The sequence below is a fragment of the Galleria mellonella genome, unplaced genomic scaffold (assembly GCF_026898425.1).
Source record: "Galleria mellonella isolate WM207_F2 unplaced genomic scaffold, CSIRO_AGI_GalMel_v1 utg19, whole genome shotgun sequence".
Taxonomy (NCBI): Eukaryota; Metazoa; Arthropoda; class Insecta; order Lepidoptera; family Pyralidae; genus Galleria; species Galleria mellonella.
In genome coordinates, this window is record NW_026442028.1 from 4,842,509 (window position 1) to 4,860,611 (window position 18,103).

Genomic DNA, 18,103 nt, shown 5'->3' on the forward strand with positions numbered 1-18,103 from the left:
CAAACGAGCCGCGAACAATGACCTTGCAATAATATCGAATTAAAAATTAGATCAAAACGTATCGTTTCATTTGGCGCAACGAGCGACGCGCGCGCTGCGCATTGAAACAATGCCTTGTTTATTTGCAATACCATTCACGGGGTGAATCGATTCGTCTCGATTCGTACCGCAATCGATACGAATTTGTACTCACAAACTTTTGCGTGTACGGTCCCATTTTATTTGTAACGACAAACGTTCGCCGCGCGATATTGACGTCTGTGCCCATGATCGTTTTGTTGATTTAAGGTCCACAATCGGCTGTAACGCAGACCTAATGATTGTCATTGTTTTATAGAGGTCGTTTTGTAATTGTCAAGCGACGCAACCCAAACAGTTGGCACATCGATCAACTTATTGGAGCATATCAATAATTTTTATTCCTGTCACGAAGCCAACGGTGGCGTTCGGGTGACATATCCATCGATTATGCCGCTGAATAATGTATGCGACGGGCTCGGTTAAAAGATCGATTTACAAATAAATAATCGATAATCTGATTACTATAAACATGTGACATTAAAGTCCCATCCGAGTTGCCTCATCTGTCAGATTTATTGCGCTCTTTAAATTGAAGAGATTGCGATGCAAACCTGTCAATTAGCTAGTTAATAAACTAATGAATAACATCGCAGAGTTAAATTAGCAATTAAATACGTTTAAAGGCTTTCTAGAGTACAAATCGCTTATTTGCAACAGTGCACTAAGAGCTGAGCTCTGTCATTCGTAACAGACTTTTAAAAGAATTAACCGCATTATCGAACTAATAAAAAAAAATTGACAACTCGGAAACAACTGAATGGCTTTTGTTACAATTGCAACGTTGATGAATATTCTAATTTCAAATTTAAATAGTCGATTGAACAACGGGGCAATTGAGCGCGGCATCGAGTCACGTTAAACGAATAATCGATTTTATTCGAATGTCAAGCACAATCAAAACATCGGTACACCGCGTCCAGGTCAGTGCTTCCGAATGCAAATGCGAGATGACACGAACTCGCGTCTCGGTGCCGACTTCTTTTTGCCGTTTACGAAACGGTACAAATGGGATTTTGAACTTTATACACTCGAGAATAGGATGCGAGGTGTGATGGTCTAGTTTTTTTATTACTGTAAAAGAAAGGTCAAAAATTTAAGTTCGTAATGTTATCTAGCATATTCTCACGCTTGTTTCGATTCGCGTGCAGCCATTATTACGGGCTCCACTGAAAAAGTCCAAATGCTTGTTTAAAACAATTAGTCACAACAATAAAAGATTACTTATGTAACCACATAAGCGGTTCTCGTTCTGTAACTTTCATTTCTAAGTTCCCATAAGATTTCTACGTCAATGCCATGGCAATATTTATAATTCTAACCTAAAAAATGGACTGAAAAATTGATTCTACGAAAGCTGTCTTACTATTAAAAAAAAAAAAAACAATTTTAGGAGTAATAGTAAGAGATTGTCCTAGCGTTAACACCGTCTTTAGTACATTTATGGGTATATTTCAATCTGTATTTATGTTACTGTATTTCACTTGAATTGTTCACTTGTCATTGTATATTTTTATTTATGGTGCAATAAAGAGATAAATAATAATAATAATAATGTACGCATAGATTTATGCTTTATGTGTGGCTTATAGTCAATTATACAAAATATAACTAATTTCGAAATGCCATCAGCATCATCTCAGCCATTATGTCCACTGCTGAATACAGGCCTCTCCACTAGACAACCATAAGGAATGGTCCTGAGCCACTTGCATATGTTGCAGTCAAAACTGTTAACCAGTCAAAAGTACTGTTGACTAGCAAAATCAGTCAAAAGTGGTTTTGACGTATGCCTTAGTCAATAATACTTTTGACGAAAATAACAGTTAAAAATATCTAATCTAACCGGGGGGAAAGAGATTGTTACTAATGGAGACTGAGAATCCCATTGCTAGCAATATACCCAACCAGGTCGATCTCCTCGCGGTTCTCCCTGGAAACTATCATGGTTAATTCCTGATGAATTCATCATGATGGGCTAACAGGCATGTTTTCATTCTCATCTATCACCCTTCACTGATGCTCCGCCAGCGTATACCGTTAGCGCAGACGGGGTTACCATACCATTTTCACCCATAAAAAAAATACTACAAATTTGCAGTAAAAAGTACTAATAACCAATAATTTTTTAGTCAATAGATTGATTTTGCTAGTCAATAGTTAAAAGTTTCGACTGCATCACACATCCACTGATTCTCTGCAATGAAATTCCACATTTTATGTAAAAAAAAATAATTACGAATAAGTAAATATAAAAGACACACGATTAATTAAATACCAATTAATTAATAATTTATAAATATTTAGAATAGAATTTTATTGCAAACTATGTACATATACGAGTATATAGCAGTAACCATCGCTTTGGATTTGACATCAGTATCAACAGTTATACCCTACCGGGCATGCAACAATTTAACAGGTAATTATATTAACATCGAAACATTCAAATGCTATTACCATTACTTGATTACATATAAATAGGAAATATTTGACAATACAATTAACAAGACAAAGAATAATCATAACCAAATTAAAATAAAATGGACATAATTTCGCTTACATGTCAATTATTATTAATTATTAATTTAATGAGTTTTAACATCAAAGTATTCGTTTAAATTATAAAAAAACATTACCAAGAAACCAGGCTTTGAGTTTAATTTTAAACATATGCTTGTCCTGACATTTAATGTTTAAGGGAAGATGGTTAAATTTAAAAATTATTACTAAAATATAGAAACTAGTTACACTTTTTTTTCTACAACTTAGAATGGCAAACAAGCTGACGGCCCACCTGATGGAAAGTGGTAACCGTCGCCTATGGACATGAGTAGTTCCATGGACATAACAGAGTATACTGTTTCGCCCATGATACCCCCCATGCGTTGCCATACCTGAGGACTCGGGTGTTATTCCTCTGTACCCAGTAAATTCACGCCATATCCCACCCTTCAAACCGAAACACAGCCATGCAAACACAACTGCTTCACGGTTGAAACACGAATGGGACAGAGGTGTCCAAGCAATCGACTTTTGTACAAAGTCTCCCTCTGGTAGATTTTTTTATTACATTTTGTAATAATAAAATTCTAATATTATATAAGAATTATTATGAAAAAACACTAGGATACCGTGTAGTGTTTAGTAAATCCATTCAATACATACGCTGCGGTAGGTAAGCCACAACAATATTACCATAAAATGTGTACCATAACATTTTATATCGAAGTTTATGGAGTCTTAATGAGGCGGCTAGGCGGTATCACCCTCGTTTATGGTGATTACATTGTTCATGTTACATATATAGATATATATTTCAAAAGCCTCGTATTGAAGTGCAAGTGTTTTTTTATAAATTTGAATAAATGAATGAATGAATATACTTTATTTGCATTATACAATATAGGAAATAAGCAAGACAATTAATAAATGTAACGATACAGTTGTATAAGTACAGTAAGGCGGTCTTATTGCTGAGAGCGATCTTTTCAAGACAACCTTAAGGTAATGGACTAATTATTGTATCTACAAGTAGGTATGATAGTGCTGTATAATTAAAAAAGCATCCAATTTAAATATATATATATATATATATATATATATATATGTTGTCGTCCTCCGTGGCGCAGCGGTCAACACGCCTGCCTGCGGTCTCGAACTTACTTTGGGGCTAGCTCAATCTGTGTGATTTGTCCGTATATATATATATATATATATATATATATATATATATATATATATAAAATGATTTATAATTTATAAATATTTATTTTTACTTCTGTTTAGCACTCACTACTTCCTATGTCACTGTGTTAGGTTGACTGGAAGAGATCTCTTTTAGAGATAAGTTCGCCTTTGCTAACATTGTTATTAACTTATTGTTGTTACTGTATGTTTTAGTGCAATAAAGAATATATAATATTAATAATTATATCAAAATCGGTTTAGTTATTTAGTTTTTAGATCGAAACAACTAGTTTTGTCACAATTAAAGTCCTTTCTGAGAAATACAATCTTTAATTATTAATAATAGAGAATTAATTACAATATTTTTTTTTTTCTTACACGAAACATAGAGCAGTAAATAATTTTTAAATTAAATACATAAATAATTATTTATTAAATATAGATAAACTATAAAAAAATTAAACTGTGCGTCAAAGTTTACACAAATAAATAGAAGCTAGTAAATAAATAAACACTATTCAAGCGCATGACAAGGAAAACTCAAATCAATCCAAGTCGCCTGGCTTTACACTTAGTCACTTACCTATACCTACTATGAGATCAGCTCACTCCATATTGTTAAGTCAGAATAGCAAATAAGCTGCCGACCCTTCTGGTGAAAAATAGTAATATTGCTTATAGGCATGGTCATCACAGTGTACACTGTGACGTCCATTGAAGGTACACCTAATGCATTGCTATTCCATTTATATATTTATTATATATCTTAGTTTATTAACACATTGCTTAAATACGTCTAAAAACTCTTGAGTTCTTCACTGTATAAATTACTACAGTTTCATGTCAGGTTAAGGACCTGGTGACTTGTGTTACGGATTCCTCGTATACCGAGTTCAATAACACCTGAGTCGCCAGGAATGGCAACGCATGGGGGGTATCATGGGCGAAACAGTATACTCTGTTATGTCCATGGTACTGCTCATGTCTATAGACGGTTACCACTTTACATCAGGTGGGCCGTCAGCTTGTTTGCCATTCTAAGATGCATAAAAAAAATATATAAATGGCGAGCTTAATGCGATATGGCATTCTTTACCAGCTAATCACTTAACTTATATATTTATATGTGGGTATCCATGGTCACCCATCTAAACAGAGATCACTTACCTGACCTCATTGATCGACACACATTTCGGCGTCTCAACCAAGATCACTCGGTATAACTTTACTGAACACATTATAACTGGCCCATTAAATCCGATCCATGTTTATAGGCGATAAATAATAACGGATCTATAAAAACTAACGTATAGACAGGCATTCGATACATCTGACTAGACTAAATACAATTTAAATCTAGGTTTACTATATATTAAGCAAGTCTAAACTTTATTTTGTTTGTAAAAAAATAATAGTCAATTTCACATGATTAAATAGGTTAACATATATTAGTAAAAAGTGAATTATAAAAAGCAAGCTGAAGTGGCAATGGGCTGGTCACATAGCTCGAAGAAATAATAACCGATGGGGAAGTAGGATTTTTGAGTGACGACTCCGTACTGGCAAATACAATTTAGGTCGATCACCACTAGATGGAGTGACGACCACAAATATATTGCAGAGAGTCAATGGATGCAGGTGGTTCAGGATCGTTCCTTATGGCAGTCTATGTGGAAGGCCTATGGTCAGCAGTGGACAGGCAATGACTGAAATGATATGGCGTGAATTTACAGGGTACAGAGGAATAACACCTGAGTCCTCAGGAATGGCAACGCATGGGGAGTATCATGGGCGAAACTGTATACTCTGTTATGTCCATAGTACTACTTATGTCTATAGGCGACGGTTACCACTTTCCATCAGGTGGGCCGTCAGCTTGTTGCCATTCTAAGTTGTATAAAAAAAATATGATAATAATTTTAAATAACACTAACTATCGATCCCTGTTATAAATAGCAGGATGCAGTAATAAAATATATATGTATTTGTGATATAAAATAATAAGTTTAGTAAAAAGAATACGAGACATGTCTTATAAAAATCTGGTACATAGAACGAACACTTAAAAGTAATACATTGTTCTAAAAAAACATTGTTTTAAAAAGGAATACGCTCTTTTCTTGAAGGTTATGTTGTCGTATCGGTTCGGAAATACTGCTGCTGGAAGTTGATTCCAAAGAGTGGTTGTGCGTGGAAGAGAGTGCCTTGAAAAAACGCAAGGTGGAGGATAATGTTGTTACTGTATGTTTTAGTGCAATAAAGAATATATAAATATTATTCACTCAGTGTAATCCTTTTCTTTGTATTTTTGCTAAGTTTACTGCTGCCATCTTTTGGAAGGAACAACAAACAGTATTTAAATAGTATTACATTTTTATTTTTATACCGAACGCTTATTACTGTAGCTTACCCTTGAGACCGCATAACGCGCGGGCAATCTCAAATTATTAATCCATACATCTGCACAACCTTACAGTAGGTGTCAAGTACAAAGCACTACTTATATCGGCTCATCTCGGCCCTTCAATAAGTAGTCTCTAATAGTGCATCCTCCGAGTAATAAGGTTTTATTCCACCATTAACCGTAATGCGGTGTCTTGATGTTTTACAGCAATACTAATAGCCACGTAATGGCTTCCAATAATGAATCTGCATATACTAGTACGTACATAGGAACAATCGAGGTCCTGTAACATGTGACCCCGTTATTGTAATGGACCGTAACATGTGTGTGTAACATTGAATTTATTGATATTTATCAATTGACTAGAAAAAGAATTAGATTCTCGAGTTAGTTGTAATTTTTTTTTATTTTTGTCACCTAATAACTCCGTCAGTTGTAAACCGATTTGAAAAATTGTTTTTTTTTTATCTGAAAAGATATACTTACAATTTGATCTCGTAGTAATTTATCTGTTCTCCTTTAACCAAAGGTTGTCTGTAAGAGATCGCCCTAGCGATAAGACCGCCTTTTGTACCTTTATGTGTATATTTCAATCTGTATTTATGTTACTGTATTTCACTTGAATTATTCACTTGTCATTGTATATTTTTATTTATAGTGCAATAAAGAGTTAAATAAATAAATAATAATTATTTTTTATTTATTAAAGGTATACACAACAGGTTACAATCAATAACATGATAGACTTTATATAAAGATAATAGATTGAACCAGATTGAGACCCAGACTCGTGTACACACAGCATGGTTAAAGCAGTCGGCAAATAGTGTTAAATTATAAAGTTATATAAAGAAAGCGTATGAATTTGGTAAATAACAATGAAGTACATGCAAATAATAAAAATACATAAAGATATGGACATGTTAAAGAGACTTGATGGCTGATTTTATTAGTGGCAGTGAATTTACTGGGTACAGAGGACTAACACCTGAGTCCTCAGAAATGGCAACGCATGGGGGGTATCATGGGAAAAACAGTATAATCTGTTATGTCCATGGTACTGCTCATGTCTATAGGCGACGGTTATCACTTTCCATCAGGTGGACCGTCAGCTTGTTTGCCATTCTAAGTTGTATAAACAAAAAATATTAAAATAGATTAAGTCGTTTAATTTTTGAATTAAAATAACCGATTTTGTCACTGCTGAAATCGGATTTGGATGGACGGTGATGGAATGGTAACCACGCCTGCGATAACGATATACGATAGCGAGTCACTAGTGAGGGGTGATAGGTGAGGATGAAGAGGCAGGTTAGTTAGCCCATCATGATGAATACACCTAGAATTGAGCATAATGGTTTCCAGGAGGGACCACGTGGAAGTCGACCTCACGTTCGTTTTGAAGACCTTTATTTGAAAAGTATTATTGATATAGTTAACGCCAAATGTATATGCACACACGTGTGTAAAGTACATAGGTACAAAGACATACTGGTTATTCTTTGATAAATTTGTATAGATCTACTAGCTGACTCGGTAAACGTTATTTTACCATATACATTATTTCTAGAACTATACATGAGAATATATCGTACTACAATTATTATATTAGATTGTCATCCTGCAACACTATTGCGGCATATAAAAATTGCGATAAAATAACAGGGGTTGATCGTAAAAACGTGAAAATTGTAATTTGTATGTATTTTTCAATGCTAAATCGTATTAAAATAAAAATAAAAAAAATTGTCAAAAAAATAAAAGAAGAAATCTGGGGGTGGGTCACCCCTATCATTGAGGGGTATGAAAAATAGATGTTGGCCGATTCTCAGACCTACCCAATATGCACACAAAATTTTATAAATATCGGCAAACACCGCGACACGAGAATTTTATATATAAGATAATATGTTTTGCTAACATTAGCGTTCAAAACAACACTCTCACACTTTCAGCATCAGCTGAGCCAGTTCCTTTTGGCTAATGAGACACTTTTTATATATGTTATGTCATATTTTTGTATTTTCTCTTGTAATTGTGTTTTTCTTGCTATAAATATTTACTATACTATTCTAAAAAGTGTTCCTCCAAACACAATGGCAGTTTTAAAGCCTTACAAAATAAATTCACACTTTTTACCTATTTATGCCTTAAAATATATATTAATTGAATATGTTTAAATAAGAAATAGGACGTGACATATATGTATTATGTATATATGTAAGCCAAAAATAAAATATTTATTTATTTATTTGACACTTTATTGCACTAACATTACAGGATTTGTTGAACAATATTCGATAAGTATAGTGTAGTACAAAAGGCGGTCTTATTGCTAAGCAATCGGTTATCACTTTCCATTAGTTTGTTTGCCATTCTAAGTTGTATAAAAAAAATCTTTAAAAGTTGAAAAAGTGTATAAAACCCCTACATCAAAAAATTACATTTGCTAATAGCCTACGCAGACAGAGGACTTTTTGTCGACGGACAAAATGTCCGTCATTGGCGCAGACCTTAAGAATGTCTATGTAAGCAAAAATAATTATCAATGAACATAACCAATTAATCAACTGCGTCCCTGATACAGTCGTGTATCAAATCTGGCAACCCGGCCCGTCACATCCATACAGAATGTCAAAGTTGCCAATTAAACTGATTATTGGCCAATTTCATTGGCAACTATAGGTATACAATTAGCGTTGCACACGTGGGCGCTCAGCGCTCACACGACATATGTCGATTAATTAAGACGTCTCCAGACCGACGGATTGGCGTTAATTGGCCGACTGAATATTATCGAGATCAACTTGCCAGTCGTGTCTTATGTGTAGTTATTATAATTTATTTAGGAGCGTTCATACCGAAGATTTACTGTAGTATGCCGACAGCTGATTTTTTTTTTATAACATATTCTGTGGCTCGCCAATACACATTTTGCATCGGAACTCTACATATATTTTTATCAATATCCAAAATTACAGTACTAATTATTAAAAATTTTACTGCATAATTAATATTTCTATTCGCTGTCAGAACACTTTTTAAATTAGTTAATCAAAAATATTAAAATGAAGTAAATTGTTTTTAAAAATTGACATATAAATCCGAAGTTATACTACTTCGGTATGAACGCTCTTAACATGAGAATCGAATGATAAATCTTTACATTTTGGCTTGATCTTGGCTTGATATTAAATTGAAAATCAATTATACAATGATAACGCGCATCGTTTGATGATTTCCGTGACTTTGTCAACATAATTTTTTTTATGTCATAGATAATTTTTTTATTTTTTATATAACACAACAATTGTCAACGACATTGTACATACATCCATAATTTTGCAATAAGATCCGAAGCATTGGCTTCGAGATTCGAGATGCGATGCGATTCGAGATGCGATGCGATTCGTGATGCGAGATGTTAGCGAACTGTGATAATGACGACGTAAAAGGACATTAAGATGTCTGTATTTTTGCGACTTAATCACACTCGAGCCACTGAACGGATTTAAATGAAATTTAATACTTAAAAATCTTAACACATATGCTACTTTTTATGTTAATTCATACAAAAAAAAACCATCATAGATCGCAAGTCTTACTCGTGCTCTTAAAATAGATTAGATAATACAATAACATTAAACACAAACTACTACAAGAGTCAATCTTGGTATTTCCACATTCACCGTCCAAAAATACTGTGTATAACTCGACCAATTAATTCGCATCACGCGCGGATCGCTTTTAGATGGTATTGTTTCAGTTTAAATTCTTACTGTATGACGCGATCGTTGCACGTTGCGTTTATCATTCAGCCAGTGTGCCGGTTGCCAATCATTTTGGTTGGACACAAGTTAACACGTGTTTAGGTGTTGTCAAACCTCGTTATGTATATGGCGACGTAACACGCGCCACGAACGGTCATTCTAAATTCAAAAACGTAGAATCGAAATGGCAATTCAAATTTGAAATAAATTCTGGTAGGCATTTGGTTGGATAGATATTAAATTCGACGAATAAAATGATAAATTGCCTAAATTCAAATTCAAATTTCGAATGACAATTCTACAATGACATGACGATGTCATTGCTCTGTTTGACATTTTGCAGCGACTGTTTATAATTCAGACAGCGAGTCAAGTTGCCAATCATAACAGCTATGTTCAAGTCATGTTAAGATGCAGCCATACCACCGTTGACTTATAATAAATGTTATGTACTAACAATTTACCTATTAAATAGTATTTATTTGTGACTTTATTTCTTACAACAGTAAACAAACAACCGGGTAATTGCTTTAGTATTAATAAATTCCCACTTTTTTTTCTTTAGTTTTAATAGAGACCATAATAGACGTCTATACTGGTATGTAAATCGTGACAACTTAATAAAAATATTAATTATATGCCAACCTTTATTAATAAGCGAGATTACTATATTAGAATCCACATTTACACCATAGACAACTCATAAAATTAACATATACCTTAATTGGCTTAATATTGACACTTAGTATGCACAACCGCATGACTTTAGTACTTCAGTAGAGTGATTATCCCTAACATTATAATATAATTATTATAAAAAAAACCCTTTGCAATCCATTACCTTCTTAATATTACAATACAATAGTAAATTAATAATCACAGTACGCAATGTAATTGAAAAATTATAAACGGTCGTTAAAATTATCGCTCGCTAGCGCTCCATACTTAGAAATTGGCGCCTGTCTATTGAATTATCACTACTTAGTATAAAACAAAGTCGCTTCCCGTCTGTCTGTCTCTATGTATGCTTAGATCTTTAAAACTATGCAACGGATTTTGATGCGTTTTTTTTTAATAGATAGAATGATTCAAGAGGAAGGTATAATACATGCATAATATTGTAGAGGAACACTGATAATTTTAGAGGTTTTAAAGTCGATTGCTTGGGTACCTCTGTCCCATTTGTGTTTCAAACGTAAAGCAGTTGTGTTTGCATGGCTGTCTTTCGGTTTGAAGGGTGAGATATGGCATGAATTTACAGGGTACAGAGGAATAACACCTGAGTCCTCAGGAATGGCAACGCATGGGAGGTATCATGGGCGAAACAGTATACTCTATTATGTCCACGGTACTGCTCATGTATATAAGCGACGGTTACCACTTTCCATCAGTTTGTTTGCCATTCTAAGTTGTATAAAAAACACTGATCCTTTTTAAAAAAAAGGTCTCGTGTAATGTGATGTGATGTACTGTAGAGCTTTAGACTATAAATCAAACATTTTTTTAAATCAATATCTGTAAAAACAATGTTTGTCTCATCTCTCTATCCATATTTTAATTTTATTATATTACATAAGTTTAGTGCAATGTGAGGACGTATAAAAACAAAAGCTTAAACGTGTGTAACAGACGGAACCGAACCTGTGGCCTATATCGGCCGGAAGTGACTTCGACAGCGTAAGAAACTCTGTCTTACACGGGCACAGCGTCACTTCCGGCCGATATAGGCCACAGGTTCGGTTCCGGTCTGTTACACACGTTTAAGTACGGTTTTGTTTTTATACGTCCTTCGCATTTTGGCCATATACGAGAAAAACTTCATGTAATGTAATTATTCTTTACTTAGATAGTAAGATTTATTTGCCAGAACATTGTTTTTACACATATTGTTTTATTGTGAAGTACAAATGTTCGCTTTATAGTCTAAAGCAGACCAGGGCAAATGGCGGCCCACGGGCCGAATCCGGTCAGCGGTAGAATTTTGTTTGGCCCCTGAAACATTGTATATATTATTATTAAAAACACAAATATTAGTTTTTGTCTGACATAAATTGGTGCATAAAAGTTTTTAGATACAATATTAAGCAATACTTATACACATTATCAGGGCCGGTGAGAGCCAAAATGTTCTCCCGGACAACCGCTCTTTTCAAAGCTTAATAAATATTTTGATTCAAAAATGTTGGTTTTAAAATCCATTAATTAGCAAAAATTAAACTTAAAATTAGTTTAAAAAAAAACTTTTTTTATCGGGTAAAATTTTTATCTGCAATGTGGCGAGAGACTATCAAAATATTTGCCCACCCCTGGTCTAAAGCATGCCAATTCATTATTGGCTACTTACAAATTATTATATTTAATACATTAATTATTCATTCGATTTATAACAATAGACAAATTTTACAATACAGACGTGATATATATATATATATATATATATATATATATATATATATATATATATATATATATATATATTTTCTCGTACTACAATTATATATATATCGATTGTATATATATATATATATATATATATATATATATAAAAATCGCGATTAAAAAACAGCAGTTGATTGTAAAAGCGTGAAAATTTGAATTTATATATATTTTTCAATGCTTAATCATAACAAAATAGGAATAAAAAAAATTGACAAAAAATTAAAAAATATATATATTTAGGGATAGGTCACTCTTTTCATTGAGGAGTATGAAAAATAGATATTGGCCGATTCTCAGATCTACCCGATATGCACACAAGATTTCATAAAAATCGGTAAAACCGTTTCGAAGGAGTTTGGTAACAAACACCGCGACACGAGAATTTTATATATTAGATACATATATATATCTTTGTTACCTGTTAATACTTTTTCATAAGAAAAGGAGAGAGACTTTGTACAAAAGTCGATTGCTTGGATACCTCTGTCCCATTCGTGTTTCAACCGTGAAGCAGTTGTGTTTGCATGGCTGTGTTTCTGTTTGAAGGGTGGGATATGGCGTGAATTTACTGGGCACAGAGGAATAACACCTGAATCCTCAGGAGTGGCAACGCATGAGGGGTATCATGGGCAAAACAGTATACTCTGTTATGTCCATAGTACTGCTCATGTCTATAGGCGACGGTTACCACTTTCCATCAGGTGGGCCGTCAGCTTGTTTGCCATTCTAAGTTGTATAAAAAAAAAGGGTTTCTGTTTCAAACTTAATATTAATAGTACAATGAGTCACATCAGAAACCGTGTTAATTAACAATGATCAATACATCTGTATCCAATTATGGTGGATTGCTCATGCGAGCCGTCGCCTCGGATCACTTTCTGCGCCTTTATCCACCGCCTCACGTGCGCCACTGTTAACTATATTTACATGACATGTTTAATTAACGTACAGCCAATTAATTCGCGTATCCAATATGGATTTGTGCTACCGTTTGAATGCTTCTGCGTTATATTTAAAACTGTTTTTGCTTCGTCAATTAAAAATTATAGGCGTCTATAGGCGACGGTTACCACTTTCCATCAGGTGGGCCGACAGCTTGTTTGCTAAAAAAACTAACTATGAAGTGTTGGATTAAATTCATATGAATTTAATTTCATGTGTATTAAATTTGTAGGTATTTCATGAGTCAAGACTTTTTCTTGAATAGTATTAGAACCCTTCATTATTTACAACATTATATCCTATAAATAACATTAGACAAAATTTTAAAAGTAACTACCCCCAAAATAATTAATTTAAAAAAATTGAAACTACATCTTCAAATTTATATATACTCTGTAATGTAAACTCATAATAATATGTTTTTTTGTCTCTTTCCAGTCATTCTTCGGCCGCTCATACAACAACTTGAACTCCATCACGGAATGCAAAAACAACGGGGAATGCGTCATCAACAAGAAAAACAGAACTGCGTGCAAGGCTTGTCGACTCCGGAAGTGTCTTATGGTGGGTATGTCCAAGTCTGGCTCCAGATACGGTAGAAGGTCCAATTGGTTCAAAATCCACTGCCTATTACAAGAACAGCAAGCTGCACAAGCCCAGTCTCCGCCGCGAGTACCGCCGCCCCCACATCATTTAGCGCCACCATTTCCACCACATCTGTTCCCAGGCCTGGCGAGGCCGCGAACGAAAGAGGAACTCGCATTACTAGGCCTCGATGAGTACAAACCATGCTCAGGCTCTCCTGACTCGCATCGTAGTGGCTCATCACCAAAACTGGATGAGAAAGCGAGGATCACACAGTCGCGGCCACCAGATAGACCACTGACACCGTCCAGAGACGCCTTCATGCCATTACCCTTAGCCAACATAGCTTCCTTGCCCCATTTTCCACATTCGCCGTTCTTACCACCACCGCCCTTTAGCCCGTTTGCTGCCAACCATCCCTTGCTATTTCCACCAGGTTTCCACCCCATATACTCAAGGCATTTGTTAGACCATGCAGCGCTGCGACAAGCTGCAGAAAATAACAACGACGTCCGAATCGACGACCACAATGCCGATTCATCGAAGCGATTCTTCTTGGATGAAATTTTAAAGCAGCAAAGGTCCGCGCAGCCTACACCACAAGAAGACACGTTCTCCGAAACAGAATTCGTTCCCACTCCTTCAACGGAGCGAAGAACGTCTGAATCTCCGCAAGAGAATCCAATGGATCTATCGGTGAAATCGGATGGTAGGTCTAGTTCTGCCCGACGGAGGTCAGACGACAGTGAAATTATAACACCAGATAATGAAGACGGCGAGTCTGCCAGCGGCGCGGGCTCTGTCAGTGAAGAAGAAGACGTATCCTACTCACAAATAAAAAGGATTAAGCTCCATCCGCTGGACCTTACGACCAAAGTATGATAACGCGCGCGCCGTGTTCTAGTGCCGTTACAATGAACTATCAACAACAGCCATAGAAAGTTCATATTTTCGTCTCTATCCAGTGATCAACTCTACTTTCTGACCATGTGGTCCGGCATAGAATAGGCCACCCATTCATTCCTCGTGAATGTCGTAAAAAACGACTAAAGGAGGACGAGAGATGGACAGCAGCGCCCATCTTAAATCATCACCAAAACCTGATTAGCTTGCCAATCTGCCTGCCAAGCATAGCAACTACTGGTAAAACCCCCTAAGGGGAGGCTTATCTGCAGCAGTGGACAATTAAAGGCTGATATGATGATGAAGATCAACTCTGCCCCTATTTTTATCTAATTTTGTTCACCAATAGAAATCAAGCATAATTGATCAAAAAATTTTTTGTTCATTCATGTTTGCTATTGGTATATCACCAATAGCCTTTCATCATCATTATAACAGCCCTTAATCGTCCACTGCTGAACACGCTGAACATTGGCAACCGCAGTCGCTTAGAGATGTTTTAAGAGGGACGCTGCTGCCCATCTTTCGCCGCCCCTTAGTCGTCTTTTAACGCGAAATTGGTAGGCGACTATCAAGCCTTCCTTCTGGTAATCGTGCTTTCTGGTCGCTTACCAAAGCCGCCCAAGGAAACTTTTGTCAGTCGTCTTTTCCGCCACTTCGGAAACCGAATGGTATCTTGGCCTACAGAGCTAAAGAGAAAGCCGATCTATTAGGTAATCTCTTTGCCGCTAACTCGACTATAGACGAAGGTAATTCTGCACCACCTACCATCCCGTGATGTAGAAACTCTATGCCGGAAATTACCATAACACAATATAAAGTCTGACGGGAGTTATTATCCTTAGTTGTCTATAAGTCGAGTAGGCCAAACGGTATACCAGCAGTGCTCCTAAAGCAGTGTGCTCCGGAACTATGTCCTGCATTAACGCGTCTCTTCACGATCTCGTAATCCACAGGGCAATTTCCTTCGACATGGAAGACCACCCTTGTACATCCTGTACCTAAAAAGGGTGATAAGTTGGACCCTTCAAATTACAGGCCGATAGCGGTCGCCTCCCTTCTCTCTAAGGTGACGGAGCGTATAATTAACGTACAGCTATTGAGATACCTAGAGGATCACGATTTATTGAGTGACCGCTAATTCGGCTTTCGCTGTAGTCGAAGTAAAAAAAATCTACAGAGGTCGGTTTTATTTTGCCGACCTGCGACTTTCTTTCTCTCGTGTCATTGAAAGGTGTCTGTTGTCTTCTTATGATATTACTTCATTTCACACGATCTTCAGCCTCTCGCAGGCCAGCTGCAATTGACAGTCCCGTAACGGCGGTTACTTGGTCCGACCATCGACTAGGTGATCAATCGATATGCGACACTCTGGCTAAATTACAACAGTAAGTTACAACGGACAACATGTGGTCAGTTGCAATGAAGTTGAAGTCATAAAATTTGACAAGTTAAACAAAAGTCTTGCTCCATTCGTTAGTTGACTAGAATTATTTTGTTTAATTCCACTATCATTAGTACACGTGCCACTATAATTACTGTAACTACTACTACTGCTAATACACATACTAACGGTAGCGGAATTAAACAAAATAATTCTAATCAAAATAAATAATTTTGATAATTAAACAAAATAATTTTGATAAATGGACGCGCGTGGCTGTTGCTGATAGAACATTAGTAAATAATTTAAGGCCAGTAAATCGGATTGTGATTTTAAAAATAAGTAAAAAGATAAAAAGCCTATCGGGATATTGTAAATTTTTATTGATTAAATAAGAGTCTATCCAAATACATACATTAAGTAGTACATAATAATATGTTATCAATACAACAAACCCGGTAAAATGGTTATGTACAAATTGTAATGTAAATAATAAATTATTTTGTATAATGTAAGCCATAGTTTAGCTTTAGTTATTGTAAATGGATACCAACAGTGTGTTGTAACATTCCAATAGAGACGTTAAAAACCTATATTTTTATATGTAATCGAATTTTAATTTATTTCATTTAGTAGAATTTTGATTGAAGAGTTGTTTTGACAATTTGAAATTTATTAAATTCGGGTGCATAAAGAAGTGTGGCTTGTGCATTGCCTTCGTTTTCCATCTATCCTTAGTGAACTTTAACCATGGCTGGTCTTACAATGTGTGTAACTATATAAATACACGTAATATTTTTTTTTATACCACTCGTACGTATAAAAACAAAAGACATACTCTGTACATTCCTATAATATTGCTCAAAGAACCGTTGTAATATTTTTTTTTGTTCTATGTATTCTAACGTCTACTAGATAAAGTGGCCGTAGTGAAGTTAGTCACGGAATATACGAATATACTCAAATATAATACTGTGTAGTGGCGCGTCAGGTTGTGTACATAAATGTGTATTGTACTAGTAGTTAGCGCGTTTCGAATTATATGAAACATTGTCACGTTTGTAATGAATGCATTCCACGGCGAGTTGAAAAATAAAATAATCATGCACTCGACTTGTTCATTTTTATTTCACTTGTCAAATAAATAGATAGATAGATAAATACTATTTATTGTTTCCTCCAAAAGATTACAATAGTAAACTTATTATAAATATAAACAATCACAAGAAATGAAACAATGGGCGCCCTTATGGCTAAGAGCGATCTCTTCCAGGCAACCTTTGTATGGAGAGGAGCAGTTATAAATAGTTTGATGGGAGGCACGATGACAATTCTGTCCTTTTTAAATGCATATGGAAATGTAGTATATATATATGTGTGTGTGTGTAGTATATATATATAAGTATATATGTATATATGTATATATATCCCTACTTTCTCTTCTTTCTATTACATATGTATATAGTAAAAGATGATAAGTGAGAATGATTTGAAGTCAGTTAAGCCATCATGGAGAATTCATTATGACAGAATAGCGTGGACGTAAAGGACTTTTTAATGGATAATAATGGAATTGTAACCCCGTCTACACTATTGATATACACTGGCGGGGCACCAGTGAGGGATGATAGGTGAGGATGAAAAGGCAGGTCAGTTAGCCCATCATGATGACTACACCTAAAATTCAGCACGATAGTTTCCAGGGGAACTGCATGGAGATTTGACAGAATATATTGCTAGCAATGGATCTAGTAATTCGCATTACCAATATCCCTTCCCTGGATACACATGGCAAGTGTATTCATGAAATTTATTGTTATTATTTTAGGTTATAATACCCCGCTGTCATGAAGAACGGGGCATTTAAGTCCGGGAATTCTTCTTCTTATTTTTACCGAGAGCAGACTT

The 18,103-nt window shown here is 35.2% G+C and overlaps 1 protein-coding gene across 2 annotated transcripts in view; it reads left to right on the forward strand.

Moving 5' to 3' along the window:
- Positions 1 to 17,308, forward strand: part of LOC113521143 (knirps-related protein-like) — a 116,655-nt gene extending 99,347 nt beyond the window's left edge. For both annotated transcript variants that reach the window (XM_052894062.1, XM_052894063.1), the window contains one exon: positions 13,762 to 17,308. In XM_052894062.1, the coding sequence (XP_052750022.1) occupies positions 13,762 to 14,790 (1,029 nt within the window). In that variant the 3' untranslated portion in view covers positions 14,791 to 17,308. The remainder of the gene's footprint in view (positions 1 to 13,761) is intronic.
- Positions 17,309 to 18,103: the final 795 nt, after the last annotated feature.